The sequence below is a fragment of the Vombatus ursinus genome, unplaced genomic scaffold (assembly GCF_900497805.2).
Source record: "Vombatus ursinus unplaced genomic scaffold, bare-nosed wombat genome assembly UNPS02005459.1, whole genome shotgun sequence".
NCBI lineage: Eukaryota > Metazoa > Chordata > Mammalia > Diprotodontia > Vombatidae > Vombatus > Vombatus ursinus.
Genome location: NW_020945237.1, coordinates 9,197,887 through 9,220,703, shown reverse-complemented (window position 1 = coordinate 9,220,703; position 22,817 = coordinate 9,197,887). Strand labels below are relative to the sequence as shown.

Sequence of the window (22,817 nt, the reverse complement as noted above, 5' to 3'; positions counted from 1 at the left end):
ATGTAAGTAACAAATTAAGAATGTGATATTACGAGCCATCCACAACTGCAGGAAAACAACTTTGTCATATGGAATGTTTCCTTCTAGCAGCATTAGATACAGAGGCTTTTTAGTACTCTTTTACTTCAGCATTCAACCTGCGTGCCTGAGGGTCTTTTAAAGTGAAAAAATGAAAATTCCCTTCTCCAAGGACTAAATGGAGTAAAATAAATGCGTCTTGGTTTTCAATTTTGTATAAATCTTTGAGGCCTTGCTCTTTTCAGCATAGAAAGAGAAATAGGAAAGGGTCTTATGAGGAAAGTAAAGGAAGCCAAAACTGAAGAACTTCCTAGGTTTTTCAGAGACAGTTCATTACAATGTGGCTTCATTATTTTGTTTGAAGTATTACAAGCTTTCCAGAACAACAGATACTAATATTGAAAAAGAATAAAACAAACATTCTTTGCTATAAAGGATAGCTGTCATAGAGGTAGTGGGCAAGGATATAGGAGAACTTCAGTTGATGTAAAAAAAGATAATAAAATTTTTATTTTTAAAAAGAAAAAATAAAATGTAATAAACCAAAAATTATAAAGTAGAAATTATTTTATGGATTATTCTATCACCACACTTCTTTCCTCTCCATTAATGAAGACATTATTGAAAGTTCCTTGCACAATTATAAAAGGATACAGACTACGAAGAAATGACTACTTGCCTTCATTCAAGTTTGATATTAATGTCCAATATAGCAAACCTCCATTATAATGCTAGTGCCTAGTATGGGCAAGTAGGGACATATCCTTGTTATATAATGCAAATTATGTCATTTACATAATGGATATAAATTGACCAACAGCACAAAACATTTCTAATCTTTCAACGTATTTAATAAATGCAGTTCTCCTTTGTCACTATAACTTTTAAAATTGCCTTCCACCAACTGATATCAGAAAGTTATGTCTTGCAATAATCTGTAAAAATCAAGTTGCTTCTCTAAAATTGGTGTAGGAAGAACATTACGTGAGTGGGGCAACTAAGTAGTGATAATATATAAGTGGCTTCTGTGTTGATAATTCACTTCTTCTTTTAAAGATAGACGTATTCTGTCTCAACTAACAAAGATATCAAATTATTAATACTTTGGTATTAGAGATGGGTCAGAATAATGTATCACATATGGCCTCGTGCAATAAGATTATTTTGGATAAAATTTACCTAAGTATACAGTCTCCTCTCTATAAATAGTAAAAGCATTAGCTTGTCTAGAAATACTTTAAATAGATCCAGTTCAATATTTAAGAGTTATAGACTTCCAACACTTAAAATACATTTTATTTTAACTAACATATGAGCTATTAGTCACTTTATGTGGAAAATCTATTAATTCCCTGCTTATAACAGGAAAGAATTATAAACTTTTCAGGATTCCAAAAAAAGATAGTATAATAACTAAAAAACCTTCACAGATACCCAATAACTTGGCAATGTTCATGCTAATAATACTTATTAGGTGTGATGATTTTACATTTTAATTCATACACATTCATATTTAAGTTATTAGCAAGTAAAAGACAGTATTTCCCCCTTCTGACTTATTTCAAGAGCACAGGAATATAATGTGAAGTTACAAAGAAACAAAAATTATTTTAAACACAGCAGAACTTATATATGCAAATGTATTTTCTCCTTTCAAAGTAAACAGTTTGTACAATTACTCCAACCAAACTGCCACTGCTCAAAACATTTTTAAAAAACCTGCTTTTGAAACTGCCTTCAGGAACATTCTGTTGAATATTCCCCACATTAGAAATGGCCAGTGGGTTTCTTGAAATTGTCAAAAGTCACGTAGCATCAAATCTAAGAGGCTGAATGCTACCAAACTTGTTTTCTTTGTGTGGCTGCCTAGTTTGGTAGTACCAAAGTGGCTGAAATGTGTATAGACTCCTTAGGTGGTTATTTTAAAGGAAACAAGATGCATTTACTTATATAAAGTCTGTTCTGTATAATCTCTGAGGACCCTTCCAATTCTTAGATTCTGTGGCACATAAGTGAAAAAAAAAATTACTTTAGACTTAACTTACACTTTGCTGATCTTGAGTCCACTAACAACAAATGAAGATATTTACAACAGCATCTTGAAGAACAAGCCAAATAATTACTTCAAGGATGATATATTACAATAAGACATTATGGAATAAACATGGGGAAAAGCTCAGCAAAGTCTATCAATAAAAGTGATTGAACAACACAGGACACAGAAAACAAACTGGTAAAGCTATTAAAGGGCCTTAATAGTATGTATCAGTCCAAGGATCTCTAAGGAATTAGCCTTTTCAATGGAGAAGACTGGGGTAATTAAGGTACAGTCACTAAGAGATTAGGAAACAAACTTGCAAAGCAAATTATATTAGAAAAATATACACATATCTACTCAAAATAAAAAATAAATGAGGAAAAAATGCTAGACATAATGTGGCTATTATCCATGGGAGCAAACACATCAAGGATGAAGGATAAACATATCAAGGATCTTCACCTTTACAACACAAGCATTAACAAACCAACAAAATCTCTTAAACCCAGTTGGGCAGCGTGGCCTAGCAGATATGGACTCAGGGCAATTCACTATACTTCTCTGTGCCTCAGTTTCCTCATGAGTTAAATGAGAATGCTGGACTTGATATAAGTTTCCTTCCAGCTCTAAATCCAAGATCCTATATCTCTTAAAGGAGAATATTATGGACTTAAGGATTACTTAAAGAGAAGTTATCCAAATATTTTACTCAACTGAGTCTGTGATTTCATCAGTATAGGGAAAGTAGATCAACACCTCACCTGGAATCTGTGTTGGATAGCTGCTAATTTGTGTTGCATCAGAGAACTAGTATATATCAGAGACAGAACTTGCACCCACATCTTTCTGATTCTCAAGCCACAAGTCTGTCCACTACACACTGTTTGTGTGAGATGATAGCTATATCCAATTACAGACTTTTAAAATCTGAAGAACTCATTTAAAAACTATTTTAGATTTTTGTCACAAATCTAATACACAAAAAAAGTTTAAGAAACAACTAACTGGATCAGACTCAAAGCCTGAATTCTCCCAGATACAACCCTAGCAGTGAAAAAGGTCTTCTGAGCCCCTAAGCAGCCATTACCAAGTTATTAATCTCTCAAGTTCTCACTTAGAACAAGGTTTTTACTTAAAAATCCACAATAAGCTTAGTTACCTGGTTTCTCAACTGACTGCACATCAAGAGCAACACAATATAAAGTGTTGGAATAAGGACTAATTAACAGAGATCCACAGTACTGCGTAAAAAGACATAAAATTTCAAAAACTGATCAAGAATTTTGCTGGTTTTTACAGCAAAGACACAAGGAATGGCTGTTTATAATGATCACTTGGAATCATCAAGACTTGGTTAAATTATGATCAGAACCCTCTAAGAAGGAAGGAGAATAAAATACAGTTTAGAAAGCTTTCTACCAACATTGGTTAAAGCAAACAAAGTTTAAAAAAACCTATTTCAGTTATCTAGAAAATTCACTCATTTTAAATTTACCTGAAACTTAATGATGCAGTTCAAGTGACTTCAATACTTCATCTAAGTGAGATATTAACATACTTATTACTAGTAAAGTATCACATTTAGAATGCACAAGAGACTACCATAAATCTACTATTTATGAATCTGGGAAAATTTCAGAGAAAACAGATACAGCATTTAATATGTGCTTACTGTGAGCCAGCCAATAAGCTAAGTACTAAAGATACAAAGAAAGCCACAAACAGTCCCTGCCCTTGAGGAGCTTACATTCTAACAGGGAAAATCAAAACATAAAGGGGAGCTGGACCTGGAAAGGGGAAGGTAGAAGAAAAGACAGCTGGTGAAGAGGAGCTGCTGGGGAGCGTCCTAAATAGTGGATCAGGCAGGTAGTCATCAATCAAGAGGCCCTCCAGGGTGGCAAGGTGGCTATCCAGGAAGAAGAAAAGAAGTCTGGACAACGGAGACAGGAGTTAGGGAGAGCACTGCTGAGGTCTGCTATTAATAATTTCAAAAGAAGAATATGCTAACGAAAAATAAGACACCCAAATCTGAGTATTATTCGACTTACGTAATATATGGACGAGAAATGCCAATTTAAAAAAAAACAACTTATGATCCAGTGGATTACAACACTAAAACGGAGGATCTTACTTTACTTACTTTCAGGAGATACTTAAGTAAAGTTCTCTTTTTTCTAAAGTAAAAGAATTTTCATACTAAAGACTGTAAGTGAATAGTCCAATGAAGAAGATTGTAAAGAATGAGAGCCTATGACAAATGTGCAAAAATGGTTGCTTTTTATCAAAAATAAAGTGTAACAATCACAAACCACATATATTAGGTAGGGTTGTTAAGTAAATTAATAAGAAAAAAAATAGACAGCAATTCCATGTATTTCATTAAACATGATTAAAACACAAAGATGCAAATTTCCATCAATAACCCAGTTTTTTAAGTAAATTTGATTTATAAAATTTTGAACTTACATAAAAATCATGGAGGACACAATCTAAAACTTGGAGATATTTTCAGGCTGAAAGAGATCAGGTACAAAACATGGCACCTGTTGCTTATGTCAAATATCATAACCAAAGCACTATTAGCATTTTAAATACTAAAGAAGAAGAAAACAAAATTTTCGAAGTTATTATGTGGGGAAAAGGGAATTACAGACATAGGAGAAAGGTTTTTGCCAAGGCAGATAGGATACAATGAAGGGGACACATAAAGTTAGAAACTGATGCAAAGATGTATATGGGCTACAAAACAGATGCTCCCATCTGGCAACAGTGCTTTTGATGTATTAGTAAATCCAGCAAGTTATGTCTAGTAACCTTCCTCAAAAGGTTTTAATTAGGAGAGAGGCTATTTCCACATGAATCTCTCTCAACTCTTATAAATTTGGAAAGAGAGAATTTGTTTTAAAGAAATCCCTTTTAAAAGACTATTCAATTTACACTCATTGTTTCAAAACTAGTCTATCAGATAAGGGATATCCTAAATAAAGGATTTATAAATAGTTTTACACCCAAGTTTCATGCACAGAGGTTTCTGAAGCAACAGCAACAACAACAATAAAAGTACAAGGACACTTGAAAAACTAAGTTACTCGAATAATTTATGCAAGTTCTTTGGAAATTGATATTGGAAATGTTAATGGCAAGAGGGAAACCAAAGACAGGCCATGAAACTTTAAAGATGAAGAAAAGGGAAACTAAATTTTGTTATTAAATAGATTTCACACTTAGATTCTTAATAAATGCAATAAACAAGAGAAAGATTCATATTTTTAGCTTTTAGTACTTACCATTTAAAAATGTTTCTTTCCTATGATGTACAATCATCATTGGATCCTAGTACTCTAATGAGGACACAGAAATCTGCATAAGTCTATAATAAGTCTGGATATTTCCATACAGACATTAAGGATTATGGGATATTAAGGCTGGCTACATAAAAACTGAAAGACATACCCAGTAAGGAAGGCAATTTTCACACATAGCTAACTGGAATTTACCAGATATATACCAGTAAAAAAGAAGTACTAACTTAGGGAATGTTATATCAATGGTGCTAAATTATTCAAGTTAGAAAGAAGAAAATACATCTTGGGTTTCAATGCTTGTCAAGAAGAACAATGGTAACCATATGTGAAAAATAAACAAGGAATAAATTTAAATGAAATTTGTGATGAGGTCAATGTACCAAAAGCATACCAGTGCAACAAAATATTTAAGTTTAAGACCATCAAGAATTTCCAACATCCCAAGAACAGAATAGTAAATCTGTTGAAATATTAGTTAACTATCTGTCAAGTGGTGAAAACATATTACAAAGAATACAAAGCAAATGTAATGATGTTCGTATAGATATGAAAATCTGCTAACAACTCATTTAACAATATATGCACTTGAATATTGTCAGTGATATATTAGTGCCCAGTAATAGAATGTAGTACAACCAGAGTAACTACAAATATTTAAGGAAAGCTAGTAAGTTATCAGTGCCAAGACTTTTCAAGCTGTCTGAAAGTAAAATATTCAAAAGTATAAAATCATCAGATGAATAAAATGGCATTATTCAAAATGGAGACAAACAAAATGAGATCAAAAGGAATCAAGTCAAAGAATTAAAAAGAACTACAATTAAATCAAAGGTAAGAACTGTAAATACGTAAGCTGCTAAGCAAAGTTACGAATATAAATTACTTTGAATTATGTTTTCCTCTCTCTTTAATGAATTAAAGAACACACTGTTAAAGTAGATTTAAAATAGTCAAAGAGGATAAAAGAAATGAATCAACTTCTTAATTTCCAAAGCTGTTTATAATTTCTCAACTTCCCAGGTTCTTTAAACTCTAAATAATTACAAGACACATGGAAAATGTAGTGTATTTTATGTTTTCTTTCCAGTTTAAAAATTTCCATTCATTCCCCTTTGTCTTTGGTGTCATTGCCACCAATAAACACAGAAAACAGTTCAGAAGTCTAGTTACATATTTTCACTAAGAAAAAAACCCCACAACATGTGTTTTAAACAATAAGATGTAAGGTATGAGATTCTACTTAATTTATCTCATGGTCCCATGATATGTTAAGTATTTTGAAAATATCAGGGTGAAACTGAATAGCTGGTTAAAAGGAAGTTATCATTTTCTAAGATCTCATTGAAAATTTGGCTAGTTCATCTTCATATGACAGTTAACAGTAATCAAAGGCTGCAGAAAGCCATGATACATTTATGCTCTGTTTACAATTAGTGAAACATAGGGTCAATTAGTGTGAAACAAAATATAGACAACATAAACCTCTCAAATATTAATGTTAGAACATTTCATTCTCCTGCATTTTAAAAAGATATTGCAGTCTCTGTAAGTCCACATAAAACTCTATGAAACATGGTAGTCTGCTTATGACTAAAATAAAATAGTAATGTAAAATTAATTTAAGTGTTAAATATATTCACATGATCACCATTGCAATTCAAAATGGCCACTAATGAAGTCACACACAATATATGTACATAACATATATGCCACAAGTTTTGCAAGTTTGAGTTTTTCACAGACCAGCCAATTTTACCAGACATAAATAATCTTGTACCAATTTTCAGGCATTTTGAAAGGAATTAAATGTCCTAAGTAATTTCATTCCTCTGCAAAAAATTAAAATTCCCTAAAAAGTCAGTGCAAATTGAACATAGTTCTACCTTCTTCGATCACTGCACTTGTTTGTCAAGATAGATTCCTATAAGTGGAGGATAAACAAATCTTAGGATTTTAAAGGAAGGAACTCATAACATTGTCAGCTGCACTTAGCAGAGGTTAGCCACAATTAGGAATCTCAAGTTCGGGTCCTATAGAAGAGCCTTCTGAGGATATGTTTGTTGTGGTTGAGGTGGCTGTTGATTGCTGGGTGGCTGAGGCAGTGTAGACGATGCTAAATTATAGTTTGGCACCTGGGATAGACTAGTTCCAGCATTCTGGTATACTGTGACATCAGCAGCAGCAGCAGCGGCAGGAGGAGGACTATATACTGAAGCCGGGCTGGGGTATGTGTTTCCTTGTACAGAACTCACCATTGCACTGAAAAAGGGGAAAAAAAAAACCTAAATTACATAAATATTCAGTTACATAGCATTTAGACAGAGATAATAAAACAGGACTAAAATGCTAGATAAAAACAAGATTGGGTAAAAAGTTTCCTTTCCAAAATTTCATGAATTACGAAAAATTCAAATTGAACAATGGTCAAAAAAACCTTTAAAATTTCTTGTCAATTTAGCCCTGAACTTATTTTCTATAACCACTTTTTATTAATAAATTTTAAAATTAACCCTCTCCAAAAACAGGAATGAAAAAACTATTTTTTTTTTTTAATAAATGCAATACACTTTCTAGGTTGTGGCAGTTAAAACAAATTTTGGTTTACTATAGATTTTCCTTCAACACCTACTATACAGATTTAAGTAAATATTTTAAGGACATTTCCATCTCTAACGTTTGTATAAAGTATCAGTAAGTCATATAATGTAGATCCATCAAAGAGACTGATGTATTCTTCAAGCCATTTCAACTTCAAACAATATAGGCTCTTTTCTAAGGTAATTATTATTAAAAGCAGAGCCAAGTTTTACCTTGATGTCAATTTGATCAACAAGTTTGATTGATTTTTCCGTTAGTATTCTATAATAGATCCATTTCAGAAAAAAAAACACTAAGTTGTTAATTTATGTTAATGGTAGGGTTGGGAAACCATTATAGTGTATATCAACTGGCTTTAAAAAAAAAACTTTTAGGGGCTGCTAGGTGGCATAGTGGATAGAATACCAGCCCTGGAGTCAGGAGGACCTGAGTTCAAATCCGACCTCAGACACATGACACTTACTAGCTGTGTGACCCTGGGCAAGTCACTTAACCCCACAGCTTAGCAAAAAACAAACAAAAAAACCTTTAGAGGGAAATTACTGTATTTATTTATTTCAAAGAAAGTATTCAAGTAAAGACCACGTAAACAAGAGAAAAAACCCTAACAAAACACAAAGTACATTTTCAGGAATTTACCTAAATTGAGAGGGGTTCAAATTATTAAGGCAATTAAGCACTTTTGCAGGGGGACCTCAGTGTTTGGGCCTTAAGTGTTTTATTTCTATTTGATAGTGGAGGAACAAATTCATTCCCAATATCCTAAAGGTTAGCGGTCAGGAAACGAAATCTCAGTCTGTGCTTCATCTTCTCTCCGTAACCCTTAACAAGCCAAGGATTGAGACACATTGCCCTAAGATAATAGTAATTTAGATTAAGGTCAGTTTGGGATCATGTCGACGTGTTGTGAACTGCAGGGCCAGCTTTATGTGCCAATTTAATGTGAGCTGAAGTTTAATTACAATGAAATACTTTCCCACCTGTCTGCCACTATGTTCTAAATCCCAGGTGTTACAGTAACCCTCTGGAATTTTAGACATTGGTCTCCAAAAGACTCAAGATTAAAAGTATGTCACTTGGGAAAAAAAATTATAATTTTATGAATTTTTACATTAATAGAAAACAGGATACCTAGAGACTAGATAAAGAGAAGATATTTACATTTTTATGAGAATAAAGGATAAGCAAATTAAATCATACATATGGGACACCCATAAGAAAAACAGTGATGGTCAGCAGGGATAACAAAGGACAGCGTGGGAGTACTCCATGTCAAATGACAAGAGGTGGGGGTAATTGGTGATTGTCCAGCATTGGATAAATTTTCATTAATTTACAATTTGGCCTAGTCCTAGGCCAACTGTCAGCAGAACTAGCATCAGAGGATAAACTTCCTTGAGCGCCAAAATGCTGATGAACTCTTGAGTATCTGTAATGCCAAAAGAATGAATGCCTCTGTAATTAATGATGAAGACCCCCATCAGACATAGTCACTTTGGGATATCTGATGCCTAGAGCTTTGCAATCATTTGGAAAGACAGCAGTGGTGGACAAAACTGAAGCCACCTGTCAATGTCTTATAACCACAAGCATCACCAGCACTCACAGCACACCACACCTCACACTCACCGAATAATGAGAAGCACCAGGGTGGGCTTCTACCTGAATCTTGCATATCCCATGCCCATCATACTAAAGATGATCCTCATTAGAACCACAAAAGGTCATTCTAAGAGAACTTGTAGAAAAAACAGTTTGCCATTACTCAGCATCTCAACTGCCAACCTCTCCATGACATTGGTAGATAAGAGGTACGTGCGGCTATCCCAGAGCAGACACAAGAAGAATGTTTCCACGTGGTATGAGTGTTCAGATGTTATACATACCACAGGGCCAACGAAAGGACCTCTGGCAGCCCTCCAATGCCCTCCTGCGTGATTGCACAGGCCTGAGATAAATTCCCCCTTTACTCGAGCTCCTCAGAATCTTTATCCTCAGTTCGCTTCCCCTTCTAAGGGAGTCCTCTCCTGAACCACCCCTCCTCCCCAAGGCCGTCAGTGTCTTCTCCTTTCACCAATTATCTTTTATCTATTTATTTACATGGTTTATACCTTAGTAGAGTGTAAGCTCCAAGAAAACAGGAACTTTCTATTTTGTCTTTGTACAAGGCATAGTAATAGAAAGTGTTTGATTAATGCATATTGAATTGAATTGCTTTTTAAATTCTGACAAGATCTTGAAAAGGCAGCTATGTAAAAACATTTACTTAATGTCTTCTGTGTACAGGACATTGTAAAGGTGTTAGAACTATAAAAGTATCATCCAGGTGAAAAGCTGCACCTCGGTTTTGCCATTTATACCAATGGAATTTGTTGAAAGGAGCTCATCTCTGTCTTTTGTCCACAGGTACCTAACCTCCCTTATAATGACATGATTTCCAAACCAGAAACCAGGAAATAGTGTCAGTGACTTTAATGTCTTTTGACCATGCTTCTTTATGTACAGTCCATGAACCTTAATTGTTATGTACAAAAAAAATTACTAGTTAATTTGAAGTTTTATATTAATATTGTGATTCAAACCATAAAAATTATCAGATTAAATTTCAGAAAGACCTTTTTGAGGCATTTTCTCAACGGGAGCAACCAAATATTTCTCAATGGAGAAAATTTCTAAGAATGAGATTTTGATCCAAGAGGGTAAATCTAATCTGATCATTTGAATACATCCATCTGGATGGTAAATGGAAAATTTAAATAAAGTTTTCCTAGAATTCATTCAAAACAAAATGTTCAAATTACTTAGGGTAAGATGTCTGAGCTTGTTGACTAGGAAGTACTGGGTTTGCTGACGGTGGAACAGCTCCTTGGCTGAGAGAAGATATTTGCTCCGGGGGAAGACTGTAGCTTTGAAGATGGCCCATTTGCGCACTCCCTGCCACCAAATAAGCACCACTTTGAGGCTGCCCTGGATATACCTAGAAAAATCATACATCATGAATATTAAACATCAAAAAGGTCCATTTTAACTATAACTTAATAAACTATTGTCCCTTTAAAATATAAAGAAAAATTAAAGTCTTTCCAAGAGGTAAACTATTTCCAAGGAGTCAATGTGCCTCAGACATGTGACTGACCCTGGGTTCCACATGGCAATGATCCAATGCACGGCAGTGAGATGGACTTCTGGCTGCCAAGGCTGAGGTCTCTTACCTACATTCATGATTACCTGTATGACAAGAAGACACAAACATCTCTTCCAGACCCTCTCTCACTGAAGGAGGCAGTGAGAAGAGCTCTAGATCCTGAGGGAAGCCCAAGGGCCTGGGCTCAAACCCTAGGTCCACCACTCCAGGGTCACTCGCATGAGCTCGGGCCAACCAGTCTGGCCTCTCTGCACATGAGTTTGCTTGTCTATAAAAGGAGCAGGTCTAAGGGATGTCTGACATGATACCATTTCTAGCTCCACAGCTATGATCCCAATCTGTATCCTAGAAAATCTAAGTAATTCACAGTTTATTTATTTATTCTCCCTTCCTGAGAGACCTTTAGAAGATCTTTAAGAGATCACATGTGAGCTCCCTATTTTATACTAATAGTGTTCATTTGTTCAAGTCACCAAGATGTTCTCTGGGTAGCACTTCCTAGAACAGACACAATTTGAGAAGATACTCTACAAGACAAGCAGGATTTCAGATTTTTTTTTAAATTATATTTTTATCTAAAAAATCCTTCCCCTTAAACACATATGATATTCAACTTCTCTTGAACATACCTAAGATATTTACATTCTATATATTAGAATTGTCTGGTATATTAGATCAACATTAATGTTAGAAACTAGTCGGTTAAAATGAGATAAACATTATACAACAAATTTTGATAGGTGAAAATATTTCTGTGAAATATAACCTTATTCTCAGCATATAGCTAGGTCTCGATCAATATGATTAATCCCATGAAATGGCTGAATGTACTCAAATTCACACAATTCAAAGTCATAATTATGTAAAATATAGAAAGTGGTTCCAGCCCAAGGAAATATGCAGTGCAAATTCAAATAATATGACCACTTTAGGGAATTTATTATTTGCATTAATAAGGATAACTGTAGTCAAATCAGAGAAGAGTTTTATCTTACAAATTCAACAGCAGTACTTTTATTACACAGTGTTTTTATTATCACAGAAAATAAGTAAATTTAGAACAAGGCACCTAGGTAGCTAGGACCAAGAACATTCTAGGCAATCAAAACTCTAATTTTTTAAAAAATTTAACATTCGATGTTTCTACTATGATACTCAAAAGCAACAATGTGCACTACTAAGTATTCTTAGTTTACCATAACAATTCCTTTTCATCTTAAAATGTTAATCTGTTCAATATTTCTATAGTACAGAGACAAGATGACAAATGAGAAATCTCCTAAATAACTGATAGTGATGAAAACACCCTTGAATCATTTCATTAAGCAATTTTAAAAATCAACACATAAAAAAGCAGGCTTTTAAAAAATCCAACCATACCTGAGAACCAGACACGCCAGGTGACTGCATATAATACTGTTGGTTCTGTAATTTTGCATACATGGAATACATTGGGTCTTCATTCATCAATTTGTTATATAATGAAAGAGCATCCATCACTTTGACATTGAGTTCTGAAAGTTCTGAATGTTTTCTGCAATATCACACAATAAACCAAGTTGTTGCTTAAAAAACTAAACTGCTTAAATGATAACCTTTGTAACTAAACAATAAAATGTGAATAGGGTACTACATGGTACAAGTTAGCCTGCGGTTCTTACAAAGTGGCAGAGAATCCCTGTTCTCATTTCTGGTCTGAGCTACCCAGAAGCTATAGAAGACAAACTGGGAAATTCTCATAGTTTATGGGGCTTATGCAACCACAACTGAAGGTTTCCCTAATTATTTGGGGTTCAGTCACTTGTGAAAGGAATGACCATAGTAAAATGGTCTCTTATAAGCAAGAACAGCATTCTTAAGTTATTTCTGAAAAGCCAAGATTATTGAAAGTCAACTAAATCCTCATTTCAATAAGAAAAAGGGTTTTGTGGATTTTCTTCTTGAAGTTCCAAATGGATCAAGCAGTGTGGCAGTGTCAGACCTGGAATCAGCAGAGGGCTAGATTCAAATTCTTTCTCCAGTACATAATAAGAATATGAAAATGGGTACGTCACTTAATATCTCTGAACCTCAATTTCCTCATCTGAAAGATGAGGATAATTCCTACAGAATTGAAAATGAGGTTAAGTGAGGATGTAACATTCCCTACAAACGTTAAAGTCCTCTATGATGTCAGCTATTATTGAGTCTCATTCACTACATTTTGTAAAAAATTTGGTAGATTCAGATAAAAAATTTGGTCACTTCATATTTTATAATGCAAGCAGATATGACACTACCCAATTTAGAGACAGCGTTAAAAAGAAGAAGCATAGTGTTGATACAAAGTGACTTTATGTTCTTTACCTGTCGATATCTTCCAGTTTTTCATCAATAAGTGGTCCCATTTGGTGACAGATTGCTAAGAATACAAGATTCATTAAAGATGATCACACAGCCACGTTTTGCTATGCCCCTCCTCCCCTCCCAAGGACTAAGTCATTTTTCACCTTTTTTATCTATCCCCAGTGCCCTGCATAGTGGGTGGCACAAAGAAAGTACTTAATAAATGCTTGTTGAATAATTGGTCCCCAAAATCTTGACTAAAATTGCCTGATTCTGAGCAGCAGAAAGACTAAAAACAGCCTGGATAAGATCTAAATCACAGAAGAAAAGTGAAAGCTAGAAAATGGCAAAGCACAAAACCATGAAGATTCTTAGATTTGTTTATGAAATAGTATACTTTCCTTAAACTAAAAAAAGGAACAAAAAATGTAATGGGCTCAAATTACACATAAGCAAGACTGAAAGGATACTCTCAAGATAAAGACAAAACAGACCCTAAACTAACACTGATCCTTTTTCATCAATTACCCTCTGTTTCATTTTCATGTGGGATATAGTGTAGTGGGCCAGTAGGTAATAACCCTAATGATACCCCTCCCCCACCAAGTCCCATTCATGAGAAATAATTGCTTTAATGGGAAAATAACATTTACCTTCCAAATGAAGCAGTTCTGGTAGATCTGGCTGGTCATCATTTGGATCTGCACTTTGTAACATCTGCAGAAGCTGGTCCATTTTGTCCTTTAGTAATAAAGTAGTTAGCATACAGTAACAATGGATTCTCCTTATCTGCAGTTAAGTACTATTTGACAGTCAACTTTACAATGCCCAAGAAGCCTTCACTTTAACTCCCGTGTATCTACTCAATGCGTTGTCATGTGATTACCAAGTCATTTAAAATCCTCACTTATTTTTAATGCTAAAAAAAGGGATTCCTTGTAAGAAGTATAACTAGATGCAGGTGTATATAATCACTATTCCCCCAGTACAGATGGTGGGATCTTGAGTAGCTTCTTTGTATGACAACAGCTGAGCCCAGAACCCTACTAAACACACTGCTGAATCAGGACGGCAGTTCTACTGACGACTGTCTTGACCATTAGTTCATTTTTCCACCATGCTGGGAGGAAGCTGAGTCTTGACACCTGCTTTAGCAAGTACTGACCCAGACATTTTCAGCTGTTTTCTAGTTTTAAGTGGGGTCTTAATTGCCCGTGAGCATTCTGAGTAGTTTCACTACCTGTCTCAGCCTGATTTTAAACACAGCAGGTTCAAATGGGTGATCAGAGGATCACTGCCTTTCTATCATCAAAACTATCTCTGATACACTCTCCTATATTTAAGAGGTTGTTAGAAAGATTATTTTGAATGTACAATTTAGACTTCCTATGAAGAACTTTTTAATTTTGTAAATGGAATATTCTTCTTCCCCTGTGCACAGCTTAAAAGAATTCCAGAACAGTATATTGAGCCAGTCTTAAGTCATAAAGACACTTCAGTGGGTCAACAAAATCTAAGTAATAGAATTATTTAAAAATACCTTTTAATGGGGTAGCTATGTGGCCTGGTGGACAAAGCACCAGCCCTGGAGTCAGGACCTGAGTTCAAATATGGCCTCAGACACTTACTAGCTGTGTAACCCTGAGCAAGTCACTTAACTCCAATCGCCTCCAAAATAATATAAAATAAAATAAAATAAAATAAATCTTTTAATAGGACCACAGAATCTTACAACTGAAGAGATCTTAGAGATTATCTAGTCCAACCCCTTTCTTCTGTCAAAGAGGAAATCAGCCCAAAGAAATTAAGTGACATGCCCAAAGATACATAGCTAGTTAGTGGCAGGACCAAAACCTAGTTCTTAGGAACACTGAATATGTATCCTCAAATTTTAGTGATTTCAAATTTTAATTCTGGTAGCTCTCATGTCTGACAGTCAAAGTTTTGAAACTCAAAAGAATCAAGGTATCTTAAAAAATCTCTGTTATTACCACCAGAACAACACAAAGGATAAAGATTCACCACCCATTTTACTTTTCAAATGAGTTTAAGAAGCAAAGTTCCATGTTAGAGCATATTCTCCTAGTTAAGAGTTCAACAAATAGTCTGGTACCTGAGACACACTGCATGAATGCACAATTCTCTATCAAAGAATTTGCACTGATACGCTGTTAGAGTACCATTCGGTTAGGATGAATGGATCACTGACCCGATCGGCCTGCATTTTAATACAATGAGCTTGGGCTTTTGCTGACATAGCACAATTTTTCTGATTCTTGTAGAGACATCAGCCTAGGTTGCTCCTCTGAGGGCAGTGTGATACAGTGGAAAGTGTGTTGGAATTAGAGTGAGCAGAAAACTATATATGAATCGTTCCTTTGACACTTAGTAGTTATGTGATCAGGGCCAAATTGTTTAACTTCTCTAACCCTAATTTTGTCATTTGTAAGATAGGGATAATATCTGTAGTACCTACATCACATTGGCACTCATTGGGAGTGTCATGACACTCAAATATGATAACGTATGTAAGTCATTTTGTAAATAAATAATGCCAGAAATTACTATTCCCATAGTGTCCTGAGATTAGTCCACAAAATCCCTAAGTCTCTGAACTGATTGCCTAAACCCAGGGTGCAGGCTGCACGGATCTTGAAATTAAAAAGTTTTATGCAGGTTATGGAAGAGTTAAGAAGGACAAATCAAAGGGGAAAGTGTTAAATGATAAAACCGTATTACAATGCTAATCTTGTTTTATTTATGACAAGAAATTACAAGAATGTGTTTCAAGAATGCCTGAAGCACAGGGGCAGCTAGGTGGTGCAGTGGATAGGAGCTCCAGCCTTGGAGTCAGGAGGACCTGAGTTCAAATCCGACCTCAGACACTTGATACTTGCTAGCTGTATTACCCCGGGCAAGTCACTTAACCCCAGATGCCTCACCAAAAAAAAAAAAGAAAAAAAAAGAAAAAGAATGCCTGAGGCACATAAAATTAAGCTTTTAATTCTAGAGAATTAAAATTTGCATTCCTATTACAGCAGACATGCTTTTAAATGCAAAGTACACATTGTTTCTGGGTATAAACCAACACATATTGTGTGTGTGTGTGTGTGTGTGTGTTCTAACAAAATATTCTCTCAGCATAAGTTTTCCATTTCTACTAATACCTTACTCTAATTTTCACAATAATCTACCAGTGGATGCTAAGTTCCTATGGCAGAAATATAAATTTTTTAAATCATATTTAGCAAATAGATGTTACTTTTAAGACAAGGTTTAGTTATACATAATCACCTTATTGAACAATTCCATTTTAAAATGAAAACAGTTAGAAAGATGATAGTGTACTTACTTCATCAATATATACTGGTTCAGGCTCAGGCTCTATAGTTTCCACCTGAACATCATCACTGAATTGTACCGTCTTCTTCTCTGTTTTAACTGTAATGCATAAACATTGTTTAAAATGTATGAATTACTAAATATTTTCAGTTATACCCAAAGTACTAACTGTTCAAATTGAAATTCCACCCCAAAAGGCAGCTGGATTGAGGCGAGGCTCTAATTCTTTAGAGTATAATCTGATGAATGATGACAGTTCACTTTTTCTTACTAATAATCTTAAAATTCCATTTTCAAAAGCGTTTAACCCAGAAAATATCTGCAATTTTCCTTATAGTCCTTGAAGAGGCATAGATAGCTCCCTTACTTCCAAATCTGTATTAAGCAGTAAGGCAAAATGATAAACACATACTAAAAGTGATGACTTTCAAAGTTTTTTCATTTTATTTTGTGTCTCTTTTTCCATATTATATTTTTTTAAAAATCATGAAATTAAAGGATTTATAATATACTAAGATCAAATTTAATGAGGAAAAAGCAATATCAAATCATAATGGTCTTTTAAATGCTCGTCATTTCATGGAAATATACCATTAACAATTAAACTGACAAAAATGCTATTTAAGGAATCAAAATATACTATACTCATATGCTATAGGGTACCAAGTAAATGCATGAAACCTGCCAAGAAGAAAAAGAGCCAAATAAAACTCCTACCTAACAACCAAAATGGATGAAGAGTACATGAAAACTCCATCTAGATAATGAGTGTTTCTGGCAGGATTGGTAATAGTGTCCTAATCTATCTGCCTATATTTTTCAGACAAACCACATTTTGCAATGAAAAAGTAACTTGGTTAAACCGCCTAAAAGCCATTTAGCACTTCCTGGAAGTAGGAAGCTCATCGTGCTCTTTCCTACCACCCTAATATTCTGTCTACATTCACTGGTAAATGATACATACAAGGGTACTTCCCTTATTGGTGTGTAAAGTACTAAAAATGCAATTGTCAGTAGTAACATATATTTTACTTGGACTACTCCAACAACTGGTCTCAAGGATCAGATCAATCCCTACCTCCTCAGTGAAATCCTTTTTGTTTTTACCTCCTCTCTTTCTCTGTCTTTCTGTCTCTCTCTGTCTCATACACATACATATGTATACATACACACATGTGTACATATACATACATACATGTGTGTGTGCACACATGTGCTGTTGCTGTCCCCTAGAAGGTAAGCTCCTTGAGGAAAGAAAGCTGCTCTCTAGATTCTCAATGCCTTACACCAAGTAAGGAATCAATAAAGCCTTGATGAACTGAATTTTTATTCCTATTACAAAAATGCCAGCATCCAAAAGGAAATTATTAAGAGAACTTCTGCCAGTTATTTTTTCTTTTCTGCATGCACAGTCACATATCTTCTTTGTTTAGTTTTCTTCTTTGTGAAACAGGGAAAACAGTGCAGTTCTGGGCACACAACAGGTGTTTAATAAATGCTTGTTTCCTCCCCCCCCCCCCCCCCCCCCCCCCCCTTAAGCTGATTATAAAGCAAAATCCTATAAACCTAAGTTGTATTTCGGGCAGCCCACAGGAATTCCCTTGCACTAAAATGGGCCACTGGGAAAACAGGGATGTCCAGAATATGCTGCTCCCTGCATTAGGTTGTTAAGCACATGGAAAGTAAGAAACACTTTCTGGAATTCCTGACCACAAAATAACATGTTTATCAGCTCAGGGCTGTGACATCCAGCCTAGCACAAGCACTTTGCAGGAACAATGTAATTAGAAAGAAAAAAATCCACTGAATGTTCTAAAATTATAATAACCAAACTTAGCCCCAAAAAGGTGAGAAAATACAGTCCTCTCCCTTCCTAGCAAAAGTGGAAATTATGAGTGTTCGACCATTGCATACACTGTCAAACTCAGTTGATGTGTTAAGTTAGTTTTGCTAAGCTCCTTATTTTGTTATGTTTTGTTACAAGGAATATAACTATGGTTTGGAGAGGAAGAATACATTCATATAAGACAGTGAGGTAAAAATAAAATGTATCAATAAGTTTTAGAAGAAAAACAATGATGAAAAGCCAGCTTGTGGTCCAATCTACTCCACCCCACCCCTCCACCCCCAGAGGGAAAAAAAAAATTAACCTGGAGACTGAAAAAGTATGTGGTTTTTCTACCCTGGATTTGTTTGTAATGATTGTGTGGCCCAAATATTACTAAAATATCTGGCTAATGAACAGAAATTTTAAAGGAAGTAGGACCTGAAAAAGACATTAGCAGACATTTATGGGATATTAATAAGTACAAAATTGGGACAGCAATGCACTGGATGTCTGCCTAAAAGAGAAGATGGTTCAGGCTTTATGTGGTAATAGCTGACCCAGTACAAGTCTCTATCCCTGTAAATTCAAACATGATATGGCTACTTCTGGTTGGTTAGTAGGCACTTAGAATTTCTTTGAAAGAGAAAAGTTCTAACATTTAAAGAAATAATTGATGAGTTCCTCACTAGGTACAAGATTATTCTATGTACAACAGCATTCTTAATACAAAGTTTGCATAATACTCACTCATTTCAGGTTCAGCACTGAGGTCAGCTGTCACAAAATTAGAGGGAAACAACCCTATGCCCTGATGAGTTTCACCTTTCCACCAGTTGGGATCACTAAAATTAATGGAAACATCCTTTTAAGCTTATATTAAAACATTAAACATTGTGGCAGAATGTCATCAGCTCTATGTGAAATAAATGTGTTTGAAATAAACAAATTACAGATAGAAGGAAACAGAAAATAAAAGTGTAACAAAAAAAATACACAACATAGAAAAGTCTTTCATTAAAGGTCAACATGTTCCATCAGTAGAAGCAAATCCAACTGCAGAACAAGGCTATGTGTGAGATGCTATTAAGATAAAACTGTTGTTGTTAAATAATTTAGTTAGTAATGAAAATCGTTAAATGTAGTGTTTGACAATTACATTCAATTAGATTATGTGTGTGTGTATACACACACACAAAATGTACACATAAGTTTGTATTTGTCAAGACCTATGATTTCACTGGATAAGACATAAATGTATGAATGAACAAATGTATGAAAATGAACACAAATGAAAAGCAGTTATTATGTGCCAAGCATTAGTGATAAAAATAAAAAAGGCTATGCAGTCCCTGTTCTCAAGGAGTTCACATTCTAATTAGGGCAGACAACAGATAAAAGGAAGTTGGGTTGCAGGGTGTTTAGAAAATCCAGTTAAAGTTTAAGGGTGTTAAGAGGGGTCCTTGGGTTACAATAGTATTTAGATGACAGTGCAGGGAGAGAGGAATTCTGCAGATCATAGAGGCAGGGCAGGTGGTAAGGTCTGAAGGACCTTAAATGGCAGAAGAAAGGCAGCTGTGCCTAGGGGTCCTCCATTTTATGAATAAAGTGGTGACTTCCATCTCCCCCAAGCCACGTGAACATTCAAGTATGCTACATCAATGGATGATTCTGAGTGGCTCCAGCATGGAGAAAGGAGTAAAGGAAGAAAACGGAGTGTAGGGGTTGAGGAAGATGAATTTATAGAATGAGATAACTGCCAAGGGACACTGAGAGATTAAGTGAATTAAGTGCCCAGAGAAACACAGCCAGCGCAGCAGAGACAGGACTTGAAGCCACGTCTTCTCAACTCCGATGTCTATTCTCGTTCTAACATGCCATTCTGCCTCTCAATACAAAGATGCAATGTATTTAAGTCCAAAACACTCTTTTGTATATATAAAAACTTAAATGATAGTTACCTGTCATCAAGAACTGTAATGATTTCTCCAGCTTTAAATGTTAGTTCATTATCTTCCGCAGCTTCAAAATCATAGATAGCACGAACTTTCCTACCCTCATGTTGGTGGTTAGTTAAGAGGCTTGATGTGCTTGGATACAAATTGGAAAGTGTGGTTGGCTGCTGCCTTTGTTCTTTCAATGACAACTCAATGGCTGAAAAATAGTTAAATTTTAAAAATATTTGGCTTATATAGTCTCCACTCCTAAGCATACTAGGTCATTTGAATTTGACGGTTAACATGGGATCTAGAGCTTGAAGGACTCTTGTAAATCACTAAGTTCCAGCCTCCTCCTTTCAAAGAAGAATAAACTAAGACATAAAGGGGTTATTTGACTTGCCCAGTGTCACATAGGTAATAAGAAAGAGAATAAGGACTACTATTCAATACAAAACAAAGAATTTTGCAATATGAGGCTATTCCCTTTAGGAAAAGCAAAAAGCTTAGCCAACTACAATGCTTAAATTACCTCATGATCAGTTCTTACAATGTTACATGATTTTACTTAACTTACATAACTAAGAAATCACCGCCATCCACAAAAGGCACACAATTTTTAATGCTTACAAAAGTATATAAATTAAGTTACCTTGCATAATCAAAAGTCAAACTCTCTTATCAAACTTTTGATCTCATTGTTTAATTTAAAAATATTCTCCTAGCACTCTCTCTTTCTTGTATTTTTTCTAGACCAGGTAATGAAGGATTACTCAACAAATACAAGCTTCAGAAATCTAAACTGTAGTCACATGATCCATTTTGTAAAAGAAGACTCTATTTGCAAGAATAAGTTCTTCTAAGTTTTTAATACTATCTACAAAACTAAAGTGATGATGACGACGCAATTTAAAGTATTTTAAGTTTGTAACAAACAATACTACACCTAGATAACTGGTATTAAGGGACAGGACTCATACCCTTGCCGTAACATTCACATTTACAGTAGAGCTGAATCATATGCACATTGTACTAAATTCAACTATGTACCTGGAGTGATGCGATACCTGGGGAAGGGACAAAAAGGCCAAAGGCTGATTGATTTAAAAATCAGCATTGGAAAGTAAATCTTTCTCACAGTTTAACTGCTCACTCAGTTCTTCATCCTCCACAGTATGACCACTGGGTGTTAGGAGAGAAATTTTACCTTTAAGTTAGGTTCCACTAGGGTAATAAAGTAATGGTATTTCTGGCTAATTAACAGTGATGAAGGCAAGAGTGAAGACAAAAAAGATAGCAAATTTTTGTCAGGAAGACACAAACTATAAACTTTGCAAGAAAAAGTGCTTAGTTTCTGCAATGAACTATAACCTCTTTACGAAGATGAACCACTTTCTGATGAGAAGGAATTCAAAGCCAGTCAATTTCAGGAACCTTCAAGGGTAATTTTGACTACACAAAAGACTAGAAAATACTTTCCTTATAACAATAAAATTATTGTGATCTCCACCTTAGAGATGACTAAACTGAACCTGAGAGGTTAAGTGTCTGCTGATTATCACCTAGCAAGTGTCTAAGGTGGGATGTGAATTCGAATCCATTTAATGGGATGAAGTCCAGCATTCTATCAATCTATACCATGCTGCTTGTTTTGGCATTGCCTTCACAAGATAGTTAGCAAGGGGAGAGAAGGACCAAAACCAGTTGTGGTGACCTCAGCTCTGAGAGCTGAGAAAGGCTATCCCCTTTCCTCTTTCTCTGTGTCTGCATTTGCAGTTAATTCCTTACATGATTTTCTTTAGTTCAAGCTATTTGTAATTACTGAATTTTTTCATCAAAACTGATCAACCATCACTCCTACGCTATTCATCTATTGCTCAACTGTGTACAGTGGCACTAAAATGGAGGAAACCTGTAAATAGCATGAAGTATGGAAATAAAGATGGAGAGAGAATGAAACTTCTCTGTCTGGGCTGTCCAGAAGGAAGACAAGGAATTCTTTCCTTTCCCACTTCTGGCTTGGGGCTGTGCCTGAGTGAAAGAGGAAATATTATGGTTTTGATTTTATGATAACCCTTATAAGATTCTCAAAAGCAGAGACAGATGAAGTATATGACTCAGGACCATACACTCCTGAGTCACAGAATCATGAGTAGCAAGAGTGAGGTGGTCTAGAGAGGCCTTCTTAGTAGTACTTCTGGCCACTAAGATACAGAGCAACCTGGTGAGAGAAGGTGTAATCTGGAAAGAATTTGTGTTGCCCACATACCTTTCTGGGGTAGGA

At 35.1% G+C, this 22,817-nt stretch overlaps 1 protein-coding gene across 1 annotated transcript in view; it reads right to left on the bottom strand.

Annotated features, from left to right (window-relative positions):
• Positions 1 to 6,413: 6,413 nt before the first annotated feature.
• STAM (signal transducing adaptor molecule) overlaps positions 6,414 to 22,817 on the bottom strand; it is a 56,483-nt gene continuing 40,079 nt past the window's right edge. The window contains exons 7-14 of the mRNA XM_027847981.1: positions 20,558 to 20,750; positions 19,347 to 19,441; positions 16,782 to 16,870; positions 14,083 to 14,170; positions 13,451 to 13,505; positions 12,485 to 12,638; positions 10,761 to 10,936; positions 6,414 to 7,620 (exon numbers count right to left, since the gene is read on the bottom strand). Of these exons, the coding sequence (XP_027703782.1) occupies positions 7,392 to 7,620; positions 10,761 to 10,936; positions 12,485 to 12,638; positions 13,451 to 13,505; positions 14,083 to 14,170; positions 16,782 to 16,870; positions 19,347 to 19,441; positions 20,558 to 20,750 (1,079 nt within the window). The 3' untranslated portion in view covers positions 6,414 to 7,391. The remainder of the gene's footprint in view (positions 7,621 to 10,760; positions 10,937 to 12,484; positions 12,639 to 13,450; positions 13,506 to 14,082; positions 14,171 to 16,781; positions 16,871 to 19,346; positions 19,442 to 20,557; positions 20,751 to 22,817) is intronic.